Source organism: Dermacentor andersoni, chromosome 6 (genome assembly GCF_023375885.2).
Source record: "Dermacentor andersoni chromosome 6, qqDerAnde1_hic_scaffold, whole genome shotgun sequence".
Lineage (NCBI taxonomy): Eukaryota > Metazoa > Arthropoda > Arachnida > Ixodida > Ixodidae > Dermacentor > Dermacentor andersoni.
The window spans coordinates 150,060,739-150,078,297 of record NC_092819.1 but is presented as its reverse complement, the minus strand read 5'-3'; the positions used below and the strand labels follow the sequence as shown (position 1 = coordinate 150,078,297).

Here is a 17,559-nt window from a genome sequence, read left to right as displayed (position 1 = left end):
CGGCGTGCACAGTGTCTAATACAAAGGGCGCGCAACTTGAATGTCACCAAATTTGTCGCGGTAATATGAACCTGCATATAGTACAATGTGAAATTTTTGGGATGCGAAATGGAAAAAAATGTTTTATCTGCGTATAATACGAGTTAGGAAAACTCGAGGAAAACATTTATTTAAATTGCACTCCCCACTTCAATCACTGTCTTCCTCAGCTGCGCTCTCTTCGGATAGTTCTTTGCTGGACATATCTTCCCAGACGTACTCGTCCTCTGTGCCATCGAGCGCGTTTGAGATGCCGCACTTTTTGAATGCGCGACACACAAGGTCCTCTGGTATGCTGGCCCATGCGTCCACAATCCACTTGCATAGCGCGGCTGGCGAAGCCTGTTTCAGCAGCCCGGTCGGCATCACTGCAGGCTCACCAGAGTGCATCCAATCTGCGTAACACCGCTTGACCACGTCCTCGAACAGCTTGTTCACACAAACATCTAAAGGCTGCAGCTGAGACAGTCATCCCACCCAAGATAATGACGAGTTCAGTGCCGGATTCACGCAACAGCCTCTTCAATGGGTCGGCCAAATGGCAACAAAATTCGTCCAGCACGAGGATGGACGGGAACGAGAACAGTGCGCCGGGCCGCCTACACCAGACAGACTTCATCCAGTCAAGCACAAGATCCTCGTTCATGCAGTCTTTCTCACGGCATCTCACGACCACATTTTTTGGGAGCTCCTCACCTTTAGGCACTGTCTTGCGCTTGAAGACGTCTAGTGCGGAAGCTTGCGTATGTCTGCCGTGCACAACAACATGACGGGAACTCTCGTTTTCTCGTTGCCAGTGGACCGGACATAAACTTGTTTAGAGCCCTTTTCGTGCACGGTGAGGGGTGATGGCATGTCCAGATAAACCAGCGTTTGGTCAGCACTGCTGATTTGCCCTAGCTGGAAGTTCTTGGACTTGCGCAGAGAGATAACGTGGCGCTGGAAAGCCACAAGCAGCTCTTCGAACGATTCGGGCAGCTTTTCCAAAATCTGTTTGCATTGTGCACACAATCCGATTAGACATGGTTCTGTCGCTGTAGAATTTGCGACACCATTCAGGAAAGTTCCGATACGTGTAGGCCTGTTGTAACACTGAGCATTAACTTTGCAACAGTGGTTAGCCGGTGAAAAACAGTCACCGGCAAAAGGACAGACACTATATGCTGGCCATTATTATGCCATGTGTAGTGCCCGATGTGGCTTTTGCTCTCATTAAAGGCAGCAGTAAGGGGAACATGACTCAACATGCGCAAGAAGCCAGAATGCCAACAGGGAATCTGCAATTGCCAACCAAAACTTCCCAGTGAGGTGACAATGTTAGCCTTGCTCCTTGAACCACTGGTGGTAGGCTTTTCAAGCAGCTGAAATATGGCAGAACCTCGTTGATACAACACTGTTTTGTACAAAACGGGCCCCACCAGATCTGCGCGCATCGGTGTCTCATGCTGCAATTATTTGCGCAACACTTCGCATTATGAAGTTGTCAACTACAGCTGAGTTGAATTTTTTAGTGACTTCGGATCATGTCTTCCCATGTAGTAAGGTTGTTTTTTTGTTGCATTTCTTTCGAAAAAAAAAATGAACAAGGTTATACTGTATTCCTTTCCCAGTATAATGCACCAGACAGCTTCTGTAGCTAAAGACAAAGCCAGGGCTCAGACAATTGACTTACCTCCTGTGGAGTACCCGATGGCATAGACAATCCTACCGGCCAGGTACACTAGTCCGGAGCAGGCAGCGAATTTCTGTACAGTAAAAAAAATCCACATCACTTGCCAGATCGCACTACTCTTGCACAGTACGACCACCTCAACGAAACAATCAGCCAACACTCAATCACCCACTGGGTGAGGCATACCGGGCATTCCATTCACGTGGCATTGTCCGCTAGCTGATGCCTGTGTCACACATACACCCATGCAACAAATGTACAATTCTACCTCAGTGCCTTGCATCCCAAGACTGTACAAAATGCCTTAAATGTTACTTTCAGGTTTGCCTACTGAAGAAACAAAAATACTATCACCACGCGACCAAGGTGTACTATCATGGACATGTTCCATTTCAAAGATGATAAAAGTGTGATAAAAGGTGATAAAAGGTTCTGCAAAAATGACAGTGTCAGCTCACCACTGCACTTAATTTGATGAGCATGCAACATGTACCCTGAGTTATCGTCCTCAGAGGCAATCCTTACCTTCCCTTTTAAAGAAAAAAAGACTAGTTACTTCAGTGGCTGTACAGAATTGCATTTTTCTGTACTGTTTAGCTACTGTTAGTTAAATATATTTAATGTAACGGTATTTAGTGTTTATAATACTATTTTTGTATTAGATCTGTACATGGCAGCAACCTTTCTTGACAATCAAGGTAAAGCTATGATGGTAAAGCTTCTTGCACAGGTGTCACTTTGCCAAGCAGCTGAAACTATTGGGCTTTCTGGCACCCCTGCTTTTCTTTTTTTTGTGTGTTTTGATTGATATCGACACTCACAAAAAAAGTGCTTCACATGGAAAGGAACTTTGTGGTGGCAGAATGGTTGAGCATCTGCCTCGTATGTTGGAGGTGCGGGGTTCAAATCCCAGTACCACTTTGAACGGACCAGTTTTTCCTATGGGTAGAGGTGTACCGCAGCCTAGCACTTGGCGACTTATTGAAGCTCTCATCTCGAGAGGGGGCCCCTTATAGATTCAAACCATTGAAAGCAAAACATCACCTTTCTTGTTTTTTTCCCGAGTATTGATAAATGAGATTTGAAATATCTGCACCTAATAGATGAAGGATACACAGGAGACAACATTCATGCACAAAAGCAGATGTCTACTTGGCCTGTATTGTATACAAAACCCTACCTTGCCAGGCTGGCCAATCACCAGTAACACAGTGACCAACCAGGGCTGGTATTATTGATCATTCGCTTTTGGGGATGCAATCACTTTTGCGAATTCGGCACTTGTGAGACAACATTCCTGGCATACTGTCCACCATAGAAGCTGATTCATCCAATGAGTGTTGAGGTTTACCAAGAAAGTGATCATATCCCACAAAAGTGAAGGATCAAGAATGCTACCCCAGCACAGAACAACTTGAAAATTAGTGCAGTGAATGAGGTATTTGTGCCTACACGTAACAAATTCATCAGGGCAGAGTTCACTGACACCACCATGACTCAATACCATGACACGCAGGTAATATGAGGTATATACATGGCTTGCGCACAGTCAGCTCCTATTCATAAGGAATTGCAGCATAGCACATACAGCGGAACCTCGTTCGCACGTTCTGGAAGAAACCGCAAGAGAAAACGTACTAACCAGCAAACATACGATCCGAAATAACGAAACAAATTTTACAGACTTTATTATTGTTCGTGTATACATAACGCGAAGCATCGGGCTGATCGTTGCGGCAAAAGACGCCATCGCACGTCGGACTGGTAGTGTTCCGGTGGCCCGAGACGCATTTTGTTGTTTTCCTATTGTGCATTGATTTAGGAGGGTGACGGGAAACAGAAATGAAATCGAGCTGGCAGGCGTCGCCAGATGCCGCCGTAGTAAAACGTGAGGCCCACGTTGCGGCGCCTGCAGCAGGGAACAGCGCGCATTTGGATTATCCCCTACTAAAAGGGTGCAATACGCTACCTATGGCACTGCGCATCATGCGCTGTAAAACAGATAGGTAGGTGAAGATGCTTATCGCAACAGGTTTGGCAGCGACAGCTGTCAATGCGGCGTGCGACGACCCGGCCGGAGATTTGCTGGTACCAGTATAAGAAACTGTGCGTGCCGGCGTTTTCACGGGAGACGGGCAGGCAAGTATTGCGGTGAAGCTGCCGAAGCAGGCAGCTAGGTATATACTGTTCTAGATCGCGCACCTCGCGCATTTTATTGTTTACATTGGATCTAGCGGCCGGGAAACGTATCATACGATTGCAGTTTGGCAACGTACTAAACGTTGGTGCCGAAAAATCTTGTTTTCCGGGAACGTATGAACCGGCAAAAAATGAGCGTAACTCTACTGGGTCATTTTTTGTTGTTCTCGATTGCGAATCTTGGCACAGGGAAACGTACGTAACGGAAACATACCAACGATGTTCTACTGTTCGATGCTCTACTAAATGTTCTATTGCCAACATGTAGTTAAGATCAGGTACATGTGAATCCTCTTGAAACTCCTTGGCAGAGAAGTAATGTGTTCCCACAGCTGAGACGGTAACAACACTACCTGGCATGTTTCAGGTATTGTGCTTCGACATCCTGGCCTCAGCAGCCACTTACAGGTCTGCTACATATTGATCCCCTGTGCATTCAGCACCCGGGTGTTGAACCAAGCCAGAATAGAATGGAAAAGCAGAGCTGATCTCTTATATTTAGCTGAGCCGGAACCAAACCAATATTTTTTCTGCCATTTTGGAACCAAACCCTAATTCGTGAAGGACCGTTTCGAACTGGTTCAACCACAGGATCACCACAGGCCAGGGTTTGGAAATTTTACAAGAGTAGATAACCCCTCTTGCATCAATTCTGCATAGCATGCAGAGCAGAGCGTTGCCACTGAAAGTCATGTAGCTTGCCACAGGGATATTCTTGGCTCACGCCTAATCTGCTCAACTGTACACTGAGTGCATGGTCAGCACACATTGTTCAGACAGAATGTCTCCAATGCTGCGTCATTGTGGAAGACGCTACTTATACTCGGGGCATCTGCTGTTTTCAGGAACGGCAGCGCACTAGTTGTGCTGTCCTATACAGTTACTGTTGCCGACCGATGATTTGGACTCCAGAGGAACCATCAAAGGTCTGAATAATCAGGAGTTCGAAATACCAAATTTGTTTAAAAAAAAAAAATACGAGTCTATTCAAAAATTAGCCAAAAAAGGTGTGCGGTATTCTCAAATCGTCACTTTCGGGGATACCTTAATTTTACATGACTAGCGTTAGACACATCAGTGTCAAGCATGCCATTGCAATGCAGAAATGCTGTGGCACATCTGCACGTCACGAAAATGAAATTATCTTTGAAAGTGATCGTTCAGGAATACTGCCCAAGTGTTTAAATGTATTGCTGCATGCACATATGCTTGTCTTTGGTGCAGACATCCCACATTTTCAAGCAATGCCTTTTCCCTGCCTTTATACCTTTTCGCGCTTCGTCAGTGGTGAAAGCGATGCTCCACATGCATCATCAACGGGTTCAGCCGGTCCTGAATGGTGGATTAGAGTGGCACACAATCAAGTAGGAGGCATTGCTACAAAATCACAGCCCCTGTGTCAACTATTGTCATGCTGTCACTACAGATAGAGAAGGTACAGTCAAGACATGCACCGAATCTTCATCAATGACTATGATTGTCTAGGCCTTGTCAGTTTCGGTTTCAAGGAAGCCATGGCTAAGGCTATGGCCTCAAACTTGCAGGAATTCACACCAGGCCCCCTGCCAGTGCATAAACAACACAGCCCGTAATCTATATGATACCACATGCAGCTGCATACATGAATGCGCGATTGCCACAATAAGGCTACATGAGCAGCTTGGTGAGAGGCACAAGAGGACGTGACCTGGAAGTCTGAGGTGATCAAGCTGCTTCAGTTTTGGGAATCCTGCCAGCATACCATTCCTTAAAGCGTAGTGGCAAGGTGTACCCACATCAAACCACAGCATGAACATTACGCCTGGGCTCTCACTCTGACAGCCTGTATCAAGAGTGTGAGGCTGTAAGGTCGCACATAGTTTTCCACAAAACAAGTTACAATGTCTTTTTGGCAGCACAGCCCTTTAAGAGAAGCCAAGCTCGGGCAGGGGACTGTAGGATTCCTTTCCTCTCTTTTAAACCTTAACTGTTAATGTCCCTATTTTGCTCCTACCATGTTCGTTCCCAACAAGGTGAGATTTCCTAAAACCCTACTTCAGAGTGTTTCTGTATCCAAGCCATGCTGACATGTTCACAATGTAACCGCAAATTGAGGTAGCACCCTCACTCACCAGTGCTAAAGGCTTGTTCTCAAATTGCATGAATGACAGCCTATAGCACTCACCGGATACTCTAATCCACCGAGGAACAGCAGCATCAGGAACTGTGGGTAGTTCTCAAGGCTGCACAAGACAAGAAATGGCACCAGATAAGTTAGGTATGAGATTTGTAAATATGATGTTGGACAGAACAGAAGTCCTGCTCTTTCTGGGCTACTCCAAGACACTGTTATTAAATACTTCTTTTTCTAACTTACATTAATTATCTTCCCGCTAATATTTCTTGTAGCCTATGTTTTTTCACAAGCAAGTTTTTGTGTGGTTCATCATTAAATCTTTAATGATGACTTCCCATCACTACAAGATGATGAACAACACAGCTGCTGATGTCAATGAAGGTATCAAATTGTTCTTAGTTTAATTTACTCACAAAAAGTATTTAGGTCCACCAAAGTACACTACCTGCAGGACTTCAATACCTTCTGCCAACACATCTAAGCAGCTTGGCACCTTTCCATATTCTTTCTTCGTCCTCTCACATAACGGCTACCTCTAACAAAGCCAACCACACGATTGGTTACTTTCACAGGAACTTGCACTTTGTTCCCCTCTCTGCAAGATTACTAGCTTATATATCTAACAAATGTCCAAAATGAGTGGACCAACATCACTCTAACTTGTCTAAAACATTTGAAGCAGTTCAGAATCGCGTGGCTATACTTAAATTGCCCGCATCTCACCAGCATTTCCAGATGTAAACTGAAAGCACATCTTGCTAACCTACACCCAAGGCATCTTAATTTAGCATGCACATTCACCACAACTTTTACCATTGCTTTTTTATAGCCTCGTTAACTTTGCCAGCCCACCGTCTGTCTTGCTGCATAAATATGCAAAAGCTGTCTACCCAGTGCCTGCACAGACTGTTGCTTACCATGGCCCCCCCCCCCCTCCCCTTTTTTTTTGAGAGCTGCGCAAGACTGGAACGCTCTTCCAGAAACACTGTGCATCACTTCAGCCTGCATGCTTTCAATGTTGCCATCAAATTAGCAGTAAATAATGGCCCTTTACCCTTGCAAAACCATGTGCTTGGGCCACTTAAGGACTTCATAAATAGAAAACATGTCAAATAAGTTCAGGCATCGCCATACTAAAGATAAAATGGCCATGATGACACTGAAAACTGGACAGCACAGAAGCCATGACATTCATCTAAGCAAAGGGTATGCACGAGCGGAAGAACAGATTTTGTAAATTTCTGGCAACTTGCAAAAGCCTGGTGTAGGTGTTATTCCAGACATTAAAATCCCGTCATATCGTTCAATTCTGCAGTGTTGGTGTTTTGAGCCAAATAGGGAGGGTGAGCCAATCAAAGATGACAAGATGGTGAATTTGACAATGTCATGGAATCTGAGTGGCCAGAATGGCATCCCTGGACTAATGCTTCCCGAGAAAGGTCACCCTGGTAGAATTTCTCAATTCTGATTATGTTTTTTTTTTCTTCTTGCCAACCCAAAATGAAAATGGAACTGCCGTGCTGCAGCATCTTGGCAACGTCACGCTGTGCAGCTTATCTACACTGCGCGCAATGCTCCAATATACAAAATAAACGACAATGCACTTACAAATTCTGGTGCGATCTCTGGATGCAGTTGAAGGCGATGTTGGTGTCCGAGTACATGGTTGGGTACTGCGAAGCAAGAAAAACGGCAGCCAGGATTAAATGCGACTGCCTCTCAAATTAGCTGTAGAAATTCTGAGTTTTTAAGTGATTATGATTACAATCTGATTATTAGGCATGCCGTAGCGAGGCACTCCGGATTAATCTTTACCACCTGGGACTCTTTAATATGCACCCAATGCATGGCACACTGATGCTTTTGCATTTCAGCCCCATCGAAATGTGGTTGCCGGGATTCGATCCCACACCCTCGGTCTCTGTAGCGCAACGCCATAGCCATGAACGACACCACCACGGTAGGTAGGATAGCTGTTCAGACTCGTAATGCAACTTGAGGAAAAATTAAATTATGGGGTTTTACGTGCGAAAACCACTGATTATGAGGCACGCCATAGTGGAGGACTCCAGAAATTTTGACCACCTGGCATTCTTTAATGTGCACCTAAATCTAAGTACAAGGGTGTTTTCGCATTTTGCCCCCATCGAAATGCGGCTGCCGTGGCCGGGATTCGATCCCGCGACCTCGCGCTCAGCATCCCAACACCATAGCCACCGAGCAACCAAGGTGGGTTGGAGGTGAAATTAAGCAAACACTTTATTGCAATACCATTTATGCCAGCCAGTGTGCTCCAAGTGCCGATGTTAAGGATTCGTTGCAAGTCAAATCCGCTATGAATGCACCATGGTTGTAAAGAAACTGCAAGAAAGCGTAACCTCTTTATGCGCTTAGTAGGCAAGTTTACATGCACATCATCATACAGCACATTTCTCCAACTTTTCTCAAGAGAATCACAAGAATAAGCTATTTATTCTATGAAGTCATTACCATAATGGAGTATGTTCCTACTGATGAAACAACACAAAGAAAGACAGGCACAACAAAGCGCTTCATTGTGCCCATTTTTCTTTTTTCACCAGCATTCAGCATGCTCCATTATGAACATCACCAACCAGTTCAATGCCACGCGATACTAGTGTTAACCAGCCACCAAGCAAATGTTCCAGTGGTTGCACTACACCTGTGCAAGTGGCTAGGCTCGCGACTGGCAAAAGTGGTGGCGATCCATTGCTATTCCACCGTATTTACGTCCACATAAGACAACACTGGAGGTACTCCATAAGCACATGCGCTTATCGCACACGCGCACATGCGCTAAAAGACAGACCAATACAAGGTCTCCAGTTGCGGTGATATCGCACCTGTCATGTAAAGCAAATGAAATGTACATCTATGGCTCACATGAGGAGAGCTCTCGAACAAATGACTACTTACGGAGAAATCCTCGAATACTACCGAAATGCTCACTATAAACACCCTCCTCCTGACAAATCATTAAACGAACACCAAGCAAATACATGGAGACTTCTACAAACAAGCACCTTCCATATGCCACTACTCATGCACCAAATACACTCGGAAGCATTCTCATCCCACTGTAAGACACGTGCAGACCTCCATCGCATTATATGGGCATGCCCATCAGCTCCAACAACATTAGACACAGTATAAACCACAATGCTCAAGTAAAAGCCCCTAAGCAGTGGGAGGCTATGCTGCCCAGCGAATGCCCAGAAGACCAGCTCTGGGCTGTCCGTCCGGCGGAGGACGCCGCTACAGTGCAAGGCCTGGCCTGCATCTGATTGAAAGGGGAGCTTCACGTGGCTAGCTCCCCAGCCTCTCCGTTCTCCTTTCAAACTCAGCAAGGACTTTTTTTTTTTTTCAATACCCATGTTTTATCTCTCTCTCTCTGTCACTAAATATTTCAAACGAAGCCATAGGTGGCTTGGAGTGAAGCCCACTTCATTTTCTGCCTGCTGTACTGTTTCCTGCCTATTGTTGAAAAAGTTCTCGCAAAATATTCTTTCTTTTTGTTGATTATGTTTATTCTCGATGTGTCCTGCACATCTATACAAAATAAACATTTTCTTTGGGTATTCATATGTGCAGTTCACATACCTGCGAACCCTCCCGATTTGCTCGGGAGACTCCCGATTTTTTTACTGAATTTTTCGATTGTACGATCGCTATCTTATATCTCCCGAAAAGTGGTGTCTGTTTGCACAATAATGGTTTTTGCTAAAGCGGCACCACAGAATCTACAGCCACATCGTAATCGTCAGCATCACCAACAACGGCAGCACTAGCACCATCGGTATCATCAACTAAGCAGCCGACTACAGCGCCTAGTAAGCCAACCAAAGCCAGAGCCAATGTAGTTCTTGTATTTCATGCATGCCTTCCTCCATGGTGCATCTTGTTGCTGCTGCGTGTGTGTATGATTAGTGTTGGCAAAGCCATCTGTGTGCAGTGCACCGTGTAAAGTTAGAATTCTTGCGTGCTTGATGCCATGGCACTATCAAAGCCGAAGAAAAGGTATTTGCAGAAGTTATTGCTAACTTATATTTCTGAGTTTCCGTGCTTTTTGACGTCAAGAAAAGGAGAACATTTTGCATATTGTAGAACGTTTGGATGCGACATCAGTGTGTCTCACGGTGTCAACGGCAACTTGAAACCGCAGGTTTCCACGGCTAAGCATCACAGCTATGTTCGCACCGTTGGGCAGTAAGGCAACATAGTGAACTTTCTGTGGAACAAGTGCAACGACAGTGTCATACGTGTGGAGTGCCTGCTTACAGGATTCCTCGTCGAACACAACCTACCCCTTAGTGCCAGCGACTACGTTGGACCTCTTCTACAGAAAATATTTCCGAAATGCGATGAGGCGAAGCCAGTGGCATAGCAACGGGGGGGGGGTCATATACGTCTGAAGACACCTTTCTTTCCGCCGGCTTGACTGGGCGAAAATGGCAAAGAATGCTCCGGTATCCAGTAGCCCGAGCTCATGTACCCGATGCATTGCACCGCAGAATTGTCAGCTGCAGCTCTATCAACAACCCACGAAATAATTCCACGAATGTGCAGGATAAAAAACTTAATTCGCAAAATGGTTGCTAAACTACTCGCCTTAGTGGAACGTTTCATGTGGGGTGCGCTCGTGCCGTGCATTCATGCTGGGAGCAGGTGTCGCTAAGCATACAGTCAGGCGTTGTGAGGCATTCTTGGGTCCCTCTTCCATTCAGATCGCTTAGCAAAGAGGAACAAAGAAAGCAGCAAGAAGGCGTGCAACGAGCATGCCAAGCGCCCGCGTTTACGGCGAAGTGTTCGTTGAGAGCGATGTTGCATCGCGGCCTTTTCATTCTTTTTTTTTTTTTTTTTTTTTTTTTTAATGGTGACGCCAAGAATCACGCGCAGCGTGCTTTATTCTGTTCCCAATCTTGTGGTGGTACCGCAGCTTGGATAATCACGTTTGTCCATATAGCAGCAAATAAAAACAAGGCTTTATTGATCCGAATGAAGAGAACTCGTAATTGTCAAAGCATTGGCACCCGCGAAGCAGGGAGGCAGGTGGCGTTTTCTAATAGGGTGGGGAGATCAGTGTCACTGACACACAAGTTAATTTTCATTTTCGTTCAGGGCTGCCCACAGCCAAAATAGTGCGCGCCATAGTACCTAGGACGATTTTTGTGAAGTTGTTGCTGGGCAAGATATGAATGTCGAGCTTCAATTTTGCAAATACAATATTGCCGCTCAAATTGGTAATTAATACTTTATAAAGATATTTTTGTTACTCGTGACATGAGCCATATTTTCCACGATGCCGCATTTCTAATGGCTGCCAAGCCTTACAGTCTGACAGAAGATGTGCACACATGCGCTTATCACAAGTTATCAGTGCAGCACCCCGTGTTGTTTGGCGCAGAAAAAACAGCGTGTATACCTGCTGCATTCGCGATCTCTGGGAAAGAAAGCGAAGGAGAGGGGGACCCGGGGGACGTGCGCAGTATCCAAGGCGGATGTATTGGTGCTAAAACCCGGAAATTATCGATATCCTCGCCTTCCTCGACTACACCTGGAGGGGAAGGGGGGGGGAGTTGACAGAAGACCTATGGGCCCCGGGTGCCAGATGACCTAGCTACGCCACTGGGCAAAGCGCTATGGATGTAGATGCCACTCTGAAACGCAACTATGAAGAATGCGGAGGTGGCCAACCTGAAATTTATTTCACAGGCATCTCTCTCGAGTCTCCGTTTCTTTATTCAGAGTTTCCCTCAGCTGCTGCCCCGAGATTCCAATGAATCTGCTGAAGACGCTCTAGATGCTCTCAAAGCTGAGTTTGCCACACTACAGGCGTATAGTCTTCCAGAGGACATTCTCAATGAAGAAAGATGGGACACGCAGTGGTCTATGGTTGGAAAAATGAAAAACACTGATGGAAAACATGTTTCACCGAGTTGCTAAGGCGATTCTGGATTTACTTGTGATACCGCATAGCAATGCAGAGTGTGAGAGGATTTTTAGCATGGCGCGAAAACTAGGACTGAGTTCCGCTTATCAATGTGCAACACAACCCTCTAACACCTGCTGCTAGTGAAGGGCCATCAGTCTGGACCACGTTTTGAGTAAAGCTACCCCCACAAATTTTTGAAGTGAGCAATCTATGCTACTGCAAGGTGCTGCAAAAGGACTCATCAAACACTACCTTAAGGTTATGAGACACACCATAGTGGGGGACTCCAGTAATTTGGACCACCTGGGTGTTTTTGCATTTTGCCCCCATTGAAATGCGGCCGCCATGGCCAGGATTTGATCCCATGACCTCGTGCTCAGCAGCCCAACACCATAGCCACTAAGCAACCATGGCTGGTGTCCCCAAACCTAGTTTTCAAGGAATTCAAGAAGCACACTTATCTTCAAGGACTCTTAAGGGCCTGTGGGAGGCGGTGCCATGGTTTATTTAGGCCGGCCAGCCATTGTGCCACGGGATCTCTGGAGCGGCTGATACCATGGCCGCTACGTGTACCCGAGTCATCTTCACTGGCTCTGGAGGCAATAGTCACACCGCTACAGGCCCTTCAATGTCTTTTTCCATATTCATATGTTCTCAATGATTCTAAGGCAATGTACGAACCCTGCTGCAATTCTCGTGTGTGTGTGTGCGTGTGCGTGTTGCCAATTACTTTGGTGCTAATAGTAGGGGACGAAGTAGCACTTGACAGCAATGGGATTAGGGATTCTTGCTCTGCTAAGTGGACAGCTATGCTGCTCCGAAAGCTGAGCAGCATGGATGAGAGGTTATCAGCTCAAGTAGCCAATCGCGCACCCCCCTTCAGCAGGTGACAGCACGTCCGACTCAGTGTCCTATCCGACGTGCAGCCATAGTAGTAACCGACGAACAACTAAAGCTGCTTGCACAATTTTCCGATCAGTTCAACAAAAATCCCAGATATCAAAAACTGGACCCGCCATCCTTCAGACACGTCTCGCATCGTACCACTCTGCATGGTACAATCTTACGCCCGATACCACACGAAATGATAAATGGCTGTGAGAACATGCCGGAACCTGACAGGACCTGTTGCAAACATGTTTGAGGAAGCTGTTGGGTAATTTTGGGTGTCAACATATTTCTGCTGGGTGGAGGGGAGCTGGGCAGAACATTATTCTTCAGTTTCGTTGGGGGTGCATGTGGGCACTGCATGACTTGGCACTATATGGAAAAAGGATGGAAGGGGTGATCATGGTACAGGAGGAAATATTGGGGGATCAGTCGCCCCTTTCGGCCACTTTTAGAGCTGCCTCTGGCCATTGGTTATAGATAGGGCTGTGCGAATATTCGAAAATTTCTAATATTGCCAAATGTTATATTTGGCAAACATCCACCCGCTATGAACGGGTGGATGTCTGATTTTCCCTTTATATTTTGAATATTCGTATTTGATTCAAAAACAAGGTATTTGAAAATTTTTGAATATTTGACCGGATACAAATATTTGAAATGAATCGAATATATTACTGGTTGCAGGGTGTCTACCAAGTTGACACTTCCAAATTCCCTGAGTCTTCCAGGTTTTCCCTGAGTGAACTTGCAATATTCCCTTAGTGACACAGAACTTTGTTTTATGTCAACACGGGCTCCCTATATCATTTCGCCCAATGGTGTCACTCTCTAGTAAGCATGTTAAAAAATAAATAAAAAGACAGTCCAGTTTGAATAGTAAGGGGTAGTGTTTATTTTATTAAAAAAGAAAACAGAAGATAAGGGTTAGTAAAATGCACAGCGAATAAAATATCTTCGAAAGAAATAATAAAAACCATTGCAAATTGAGTCGAACGTTATCAAATACGATTAAGAGATGCATGCAGAATATTTTCGAATATGAGCTATTTCTATCAACTGATAGCAAGCTGATTGGTATGAGGCCCGAACTTTATCACAAGTGAGATTATCTCGCAACAGCTGGTAAGTCAACCGCAACTCTCCTGACGTACTCTCAACTTGCACACAACGCCTCAGTGTTGCATTTCACTGTTTTAAAGCGTTTTTTTTTTTTTTTTTTTTGCTTGGATGAGGCACACTTGCATCTCGGCATCAGCGAACATTTTGCGTTTAGGGTACAAGCTCCTTCAAAAAGGTCATCGCATGCTTCCTTTCCTGTTCATTTCTGAATGCGTAGGTCCTTGTCTTGTTCTCCTTCGGCAGCGCGTTCGCCACACGCACTATTTGAAGCATCCTCCTGGAAAATTGTACAGTCAGCGTCCAATTTTTCGGACTCTCTAGGAACCGCGAAAACATCCGAAAAGATGAATGCATGTCTTTTACAGCCCTTAATGGTTCAAATCTCCACAGCCACGTCTGAAAAAGCTCTGAAGGCCGGCCAGTACACTTATTAGGCATATCGGTACTTGTACTGTGACAGGAGATGGTGGAAGCACGCGTGCATAATTAAGGAATACATACTGTGTCCCGTGACAGTTGCCCCTTCCCACACTTGTTATGCTTCACAGCGTAACATTACTGTAATGAGGCGAAGCTGACTTTCGGGAACCGGCATTATGCAACGCGCCGTGCTTTCCGAACTTCGAAGCCAATCGCGATGACCACAAAGGCGGTATCGATGCCATTACTGACAGCGGCGAATTCTTTCAATGAAAAACACAACACAGAACGGCAAGAAGCTTAACACGTTCACTGTGTCGTGGCCCACTGGTGGGTCACGCAACGCAGTCGAGCCGTGCTGGCGCAAACAAGGCGTTTCTTGCAGTACGGCGACGATATGCTTCCACAAAGGCATGAAAATGCGTTTCCACTATCATATCACAGATGGCGGTAGAGATATGAAGCGCGCCTGTATTTATTGACATTGGTGCTTGCAATGCGTCTGATGATAAAGCTGACGGCTATCAGGAAACAGAGCAGAAAATGTTCCAGCTACCCGCTCCAGCCTTTTGTTCGGGCGCTTTCCACATGCGCAACGTACGTTTGAAAAGCGCTCACAATGTGTGCAAGAGCTCAGCTGAAGAATTGGTCTGTCCTTTCGCAATACTTGGCTCACTCTCAGTGCCAAGCCTCGTGGTCCTCATCCTTGTGCTTTCCATTTTTTACGGGCATTCAAAAATTGTGATGGACTGTCAAAAATTTGACGGAGGTACAGAAAACCAGAAGAAAAGACCCTGCGGTGGAAGCGGATCCGCCGGGACATACGGCAGCCCAAATACGTTGCCATCTACTTCGTGCGGCACAACTTCTGCTCCAGCGAACGTTGAGTGTTCAAGCAGCGACGACGACAGCCTCGAAGAGTTATTGGAAAGTTATTCTGAACTGTGGGACTGTGAGTCAAGCGTTTGCGGTGAAGCGGTATCTGAGGATTGGGAAAATGGTGATGTTCAGGCTACATTACCTGCCGAAAACTGGAATGCGATAACTATTAGAGTTAGAGCGATGTCGTATTCGAGCCCGCCTGTGCAAATCAGCCTCCCGACTAGCAACAATGATGCTCTCAGCTTGCTTTCTCTTTTTTTGACTGACGACATTTGGAACATGATGGTTCATGAAACAAAGAGGTATGGGAAGCAATACATAGACTGCAACGTCCTACAACAGATATCGCGCGTGAAGAAATAGACTGAGACAAACATGCAAGAAATGCAAGTGTTCGTTGGTGTACTGGCCTGCATGGGTCTAGTAAGGCTTCCTAATCTGCAGCACTACTGGGCAAGAAGCAATCTGTACGGCGTAAACTGCATTCGCCAGAACATGGCCCGCGACCGGTTTCTGCTGCTACTAAGGTTATGGAATTTCGCAGATAATGAGGAACCGAGCACACAGCAGGATCGTCTCTATCGTATTCGACCCTTGATGGAAAAAATGAATCACAATTTCTGCTCAGTGTTGGAGCCAGGCAAAGAGATTTTCATTGATGAAACGATGATTCCGTGGCACGGGCGCCTCCTCGCCTTTAGGCAATACATCCCTGGTAAAGCCCACAAGTATGGAGTCAAGCTATACAAGGCCTGCACGAAGGAGGGCTATACATTGAAAGTGCAAATATATGCCGGCAAATCTGGCACCATAGCGGGCATGGGGCATGCCGAAGAAGTAGTAGTAAATTTGATGGCGGGCTTCACCGGCTGTGGTAGCACACTGTTTGACGACAACTTCTACGCGAGCATGCCGCTTGCGTCACGGCTGTTGAAAGATGATATTTATGCGGCACTCTTCGATCGAACCGAAGGGGGCTTCCGAAAGAAGTTACACAAGCTACAGTAAAAAAGGGGGAAGTCGGTCTCGAATCCCACAACGGCGTAAAGGTGCTGAAGTGGTTGGATAAACGACCCGTTCTCATGATGACAACGGTTGCTGAGCATGACGCCAGCCTTGTTGATACAGGAAAAAAACGAGGAAGGGTGAGCCGACAATGAAACAGCGCAGAGTCCTCGACTACAACGTGGCGAAAAAGGCCGTAGACTACAGTGACCAAATGGCGCCCTACTACTCCTGCCTACGGAAAGGGCTCAAGTGGTATAGGAAAGCTGCGGTGGAGCTTATCACTGGAACTGCAGTTGTGAATGCATGGATTGTCCGTTCAGTGGTGGATAGTAAAACGTCGCCAATCATCGAATTCCGCGAGGAGTTAGCACGCGCACTCTTTGCCACAGCTCAGATTGAGACTGAAAGGACACGCGGAACGAAGCGCGCCCATACGCTGGAAAAGGCCTATGGACCTGCACAGTCTGTCCGAAGGAGATTGTACTGGATGCTACGCATCGCCGAGAACTCGCAGAAGTTCAGAGCAGGCAAGGGTAATGGCGAAGAAAGTTGTTACATTTTGCGCAAATTGCGCGGGAAGGCCATTTATGTGTTTGCCATGTTTCGATCTTCTGCACGAGTAGAACTGAACATAGACTACGTTTTAGACATCGTGAGCTGGTGGCACGTAAGACGTTTAGTTAACAATGCTGTGATTTGACCTGCTTTTTTTTCTCCCGAAAATTATTCTGGAAGTACTTCAATAAAATGTCGAGTTTGAGGTCTTGTTCTTGAGTCTTGGTGCTTAGTGAATGCTGAAACGCAGGGTCACGTGGCGTTGCCCCACAAAGGGGAGCTGGTCGGTGGGTCGTGAACGTAGCAGGCAACGGCTTCAAAACGCAAACTCTTTATTGTGGAAACTTGTCCATGCCCAGGAAAAATAGAAGAATCGAGGGAGCGAGAGCAACAAGCACCTCTGGCACTTGTTCGGACCAGAACGACCGAAACTCTTGGCCGCGCTCTAGTTACATAAAGCAGAAATTTTGTAGACAGAAAGGGCGCCGTTTTTCAAGGACAACCTTGAGAACGTGCTTCAGTCATGTTCACTGGGGATGAAGCGAGCAGAGTCGCGGTAATAAATGACTCTATAAATTCTCCAGATGTCGTATGCTACAAAGATACATTATCCATTTTGTTTTTCTGATCCATTTGGTCCTTTGCGTCAGGTCATTATTGTTCGATGACGTAGCCGTGCCGTTCAAATGTCCGTGGGAAGCGACC

General features: G+C 46.1%; 1 protein-coding gene across 2 annotated transcripts in view; it reads right to left on the bottom strand.

The window, feature by feature from the left end:
* Nucleotides 1–17,559, bottom strand: part of LOC126523503 (glutathione S-transferase 3, mitochondrial-like) — an 82,093-nt gene that overhangs the window by 14,312 nt on the left and 50,222 nt on the right. For both annotated transcript variants that reach the window (XM_055066887.2, XM_050172112.3), the window contains exons 3-5: nucleotides 7,635–7,699; nucleotides 6,075–6,132; nucleotides 1,712–1,784 (exon numbers count right to left, since the gene is read on the bottom strand). In XM_055066887.2, the coding sequence (XP_054922862.1) occupies nucleotides 1,712–1,784; nucleotides 6,075–6,132; nucleotides 7,635–7,699 (196 nt within the window). The remainder of the gene's footprint in view (nucleotides 1–1,711; nucleotides 1,785–6,074; nucleotides 6,133–7,634; nucleotides 7,700–17,559) is intronic.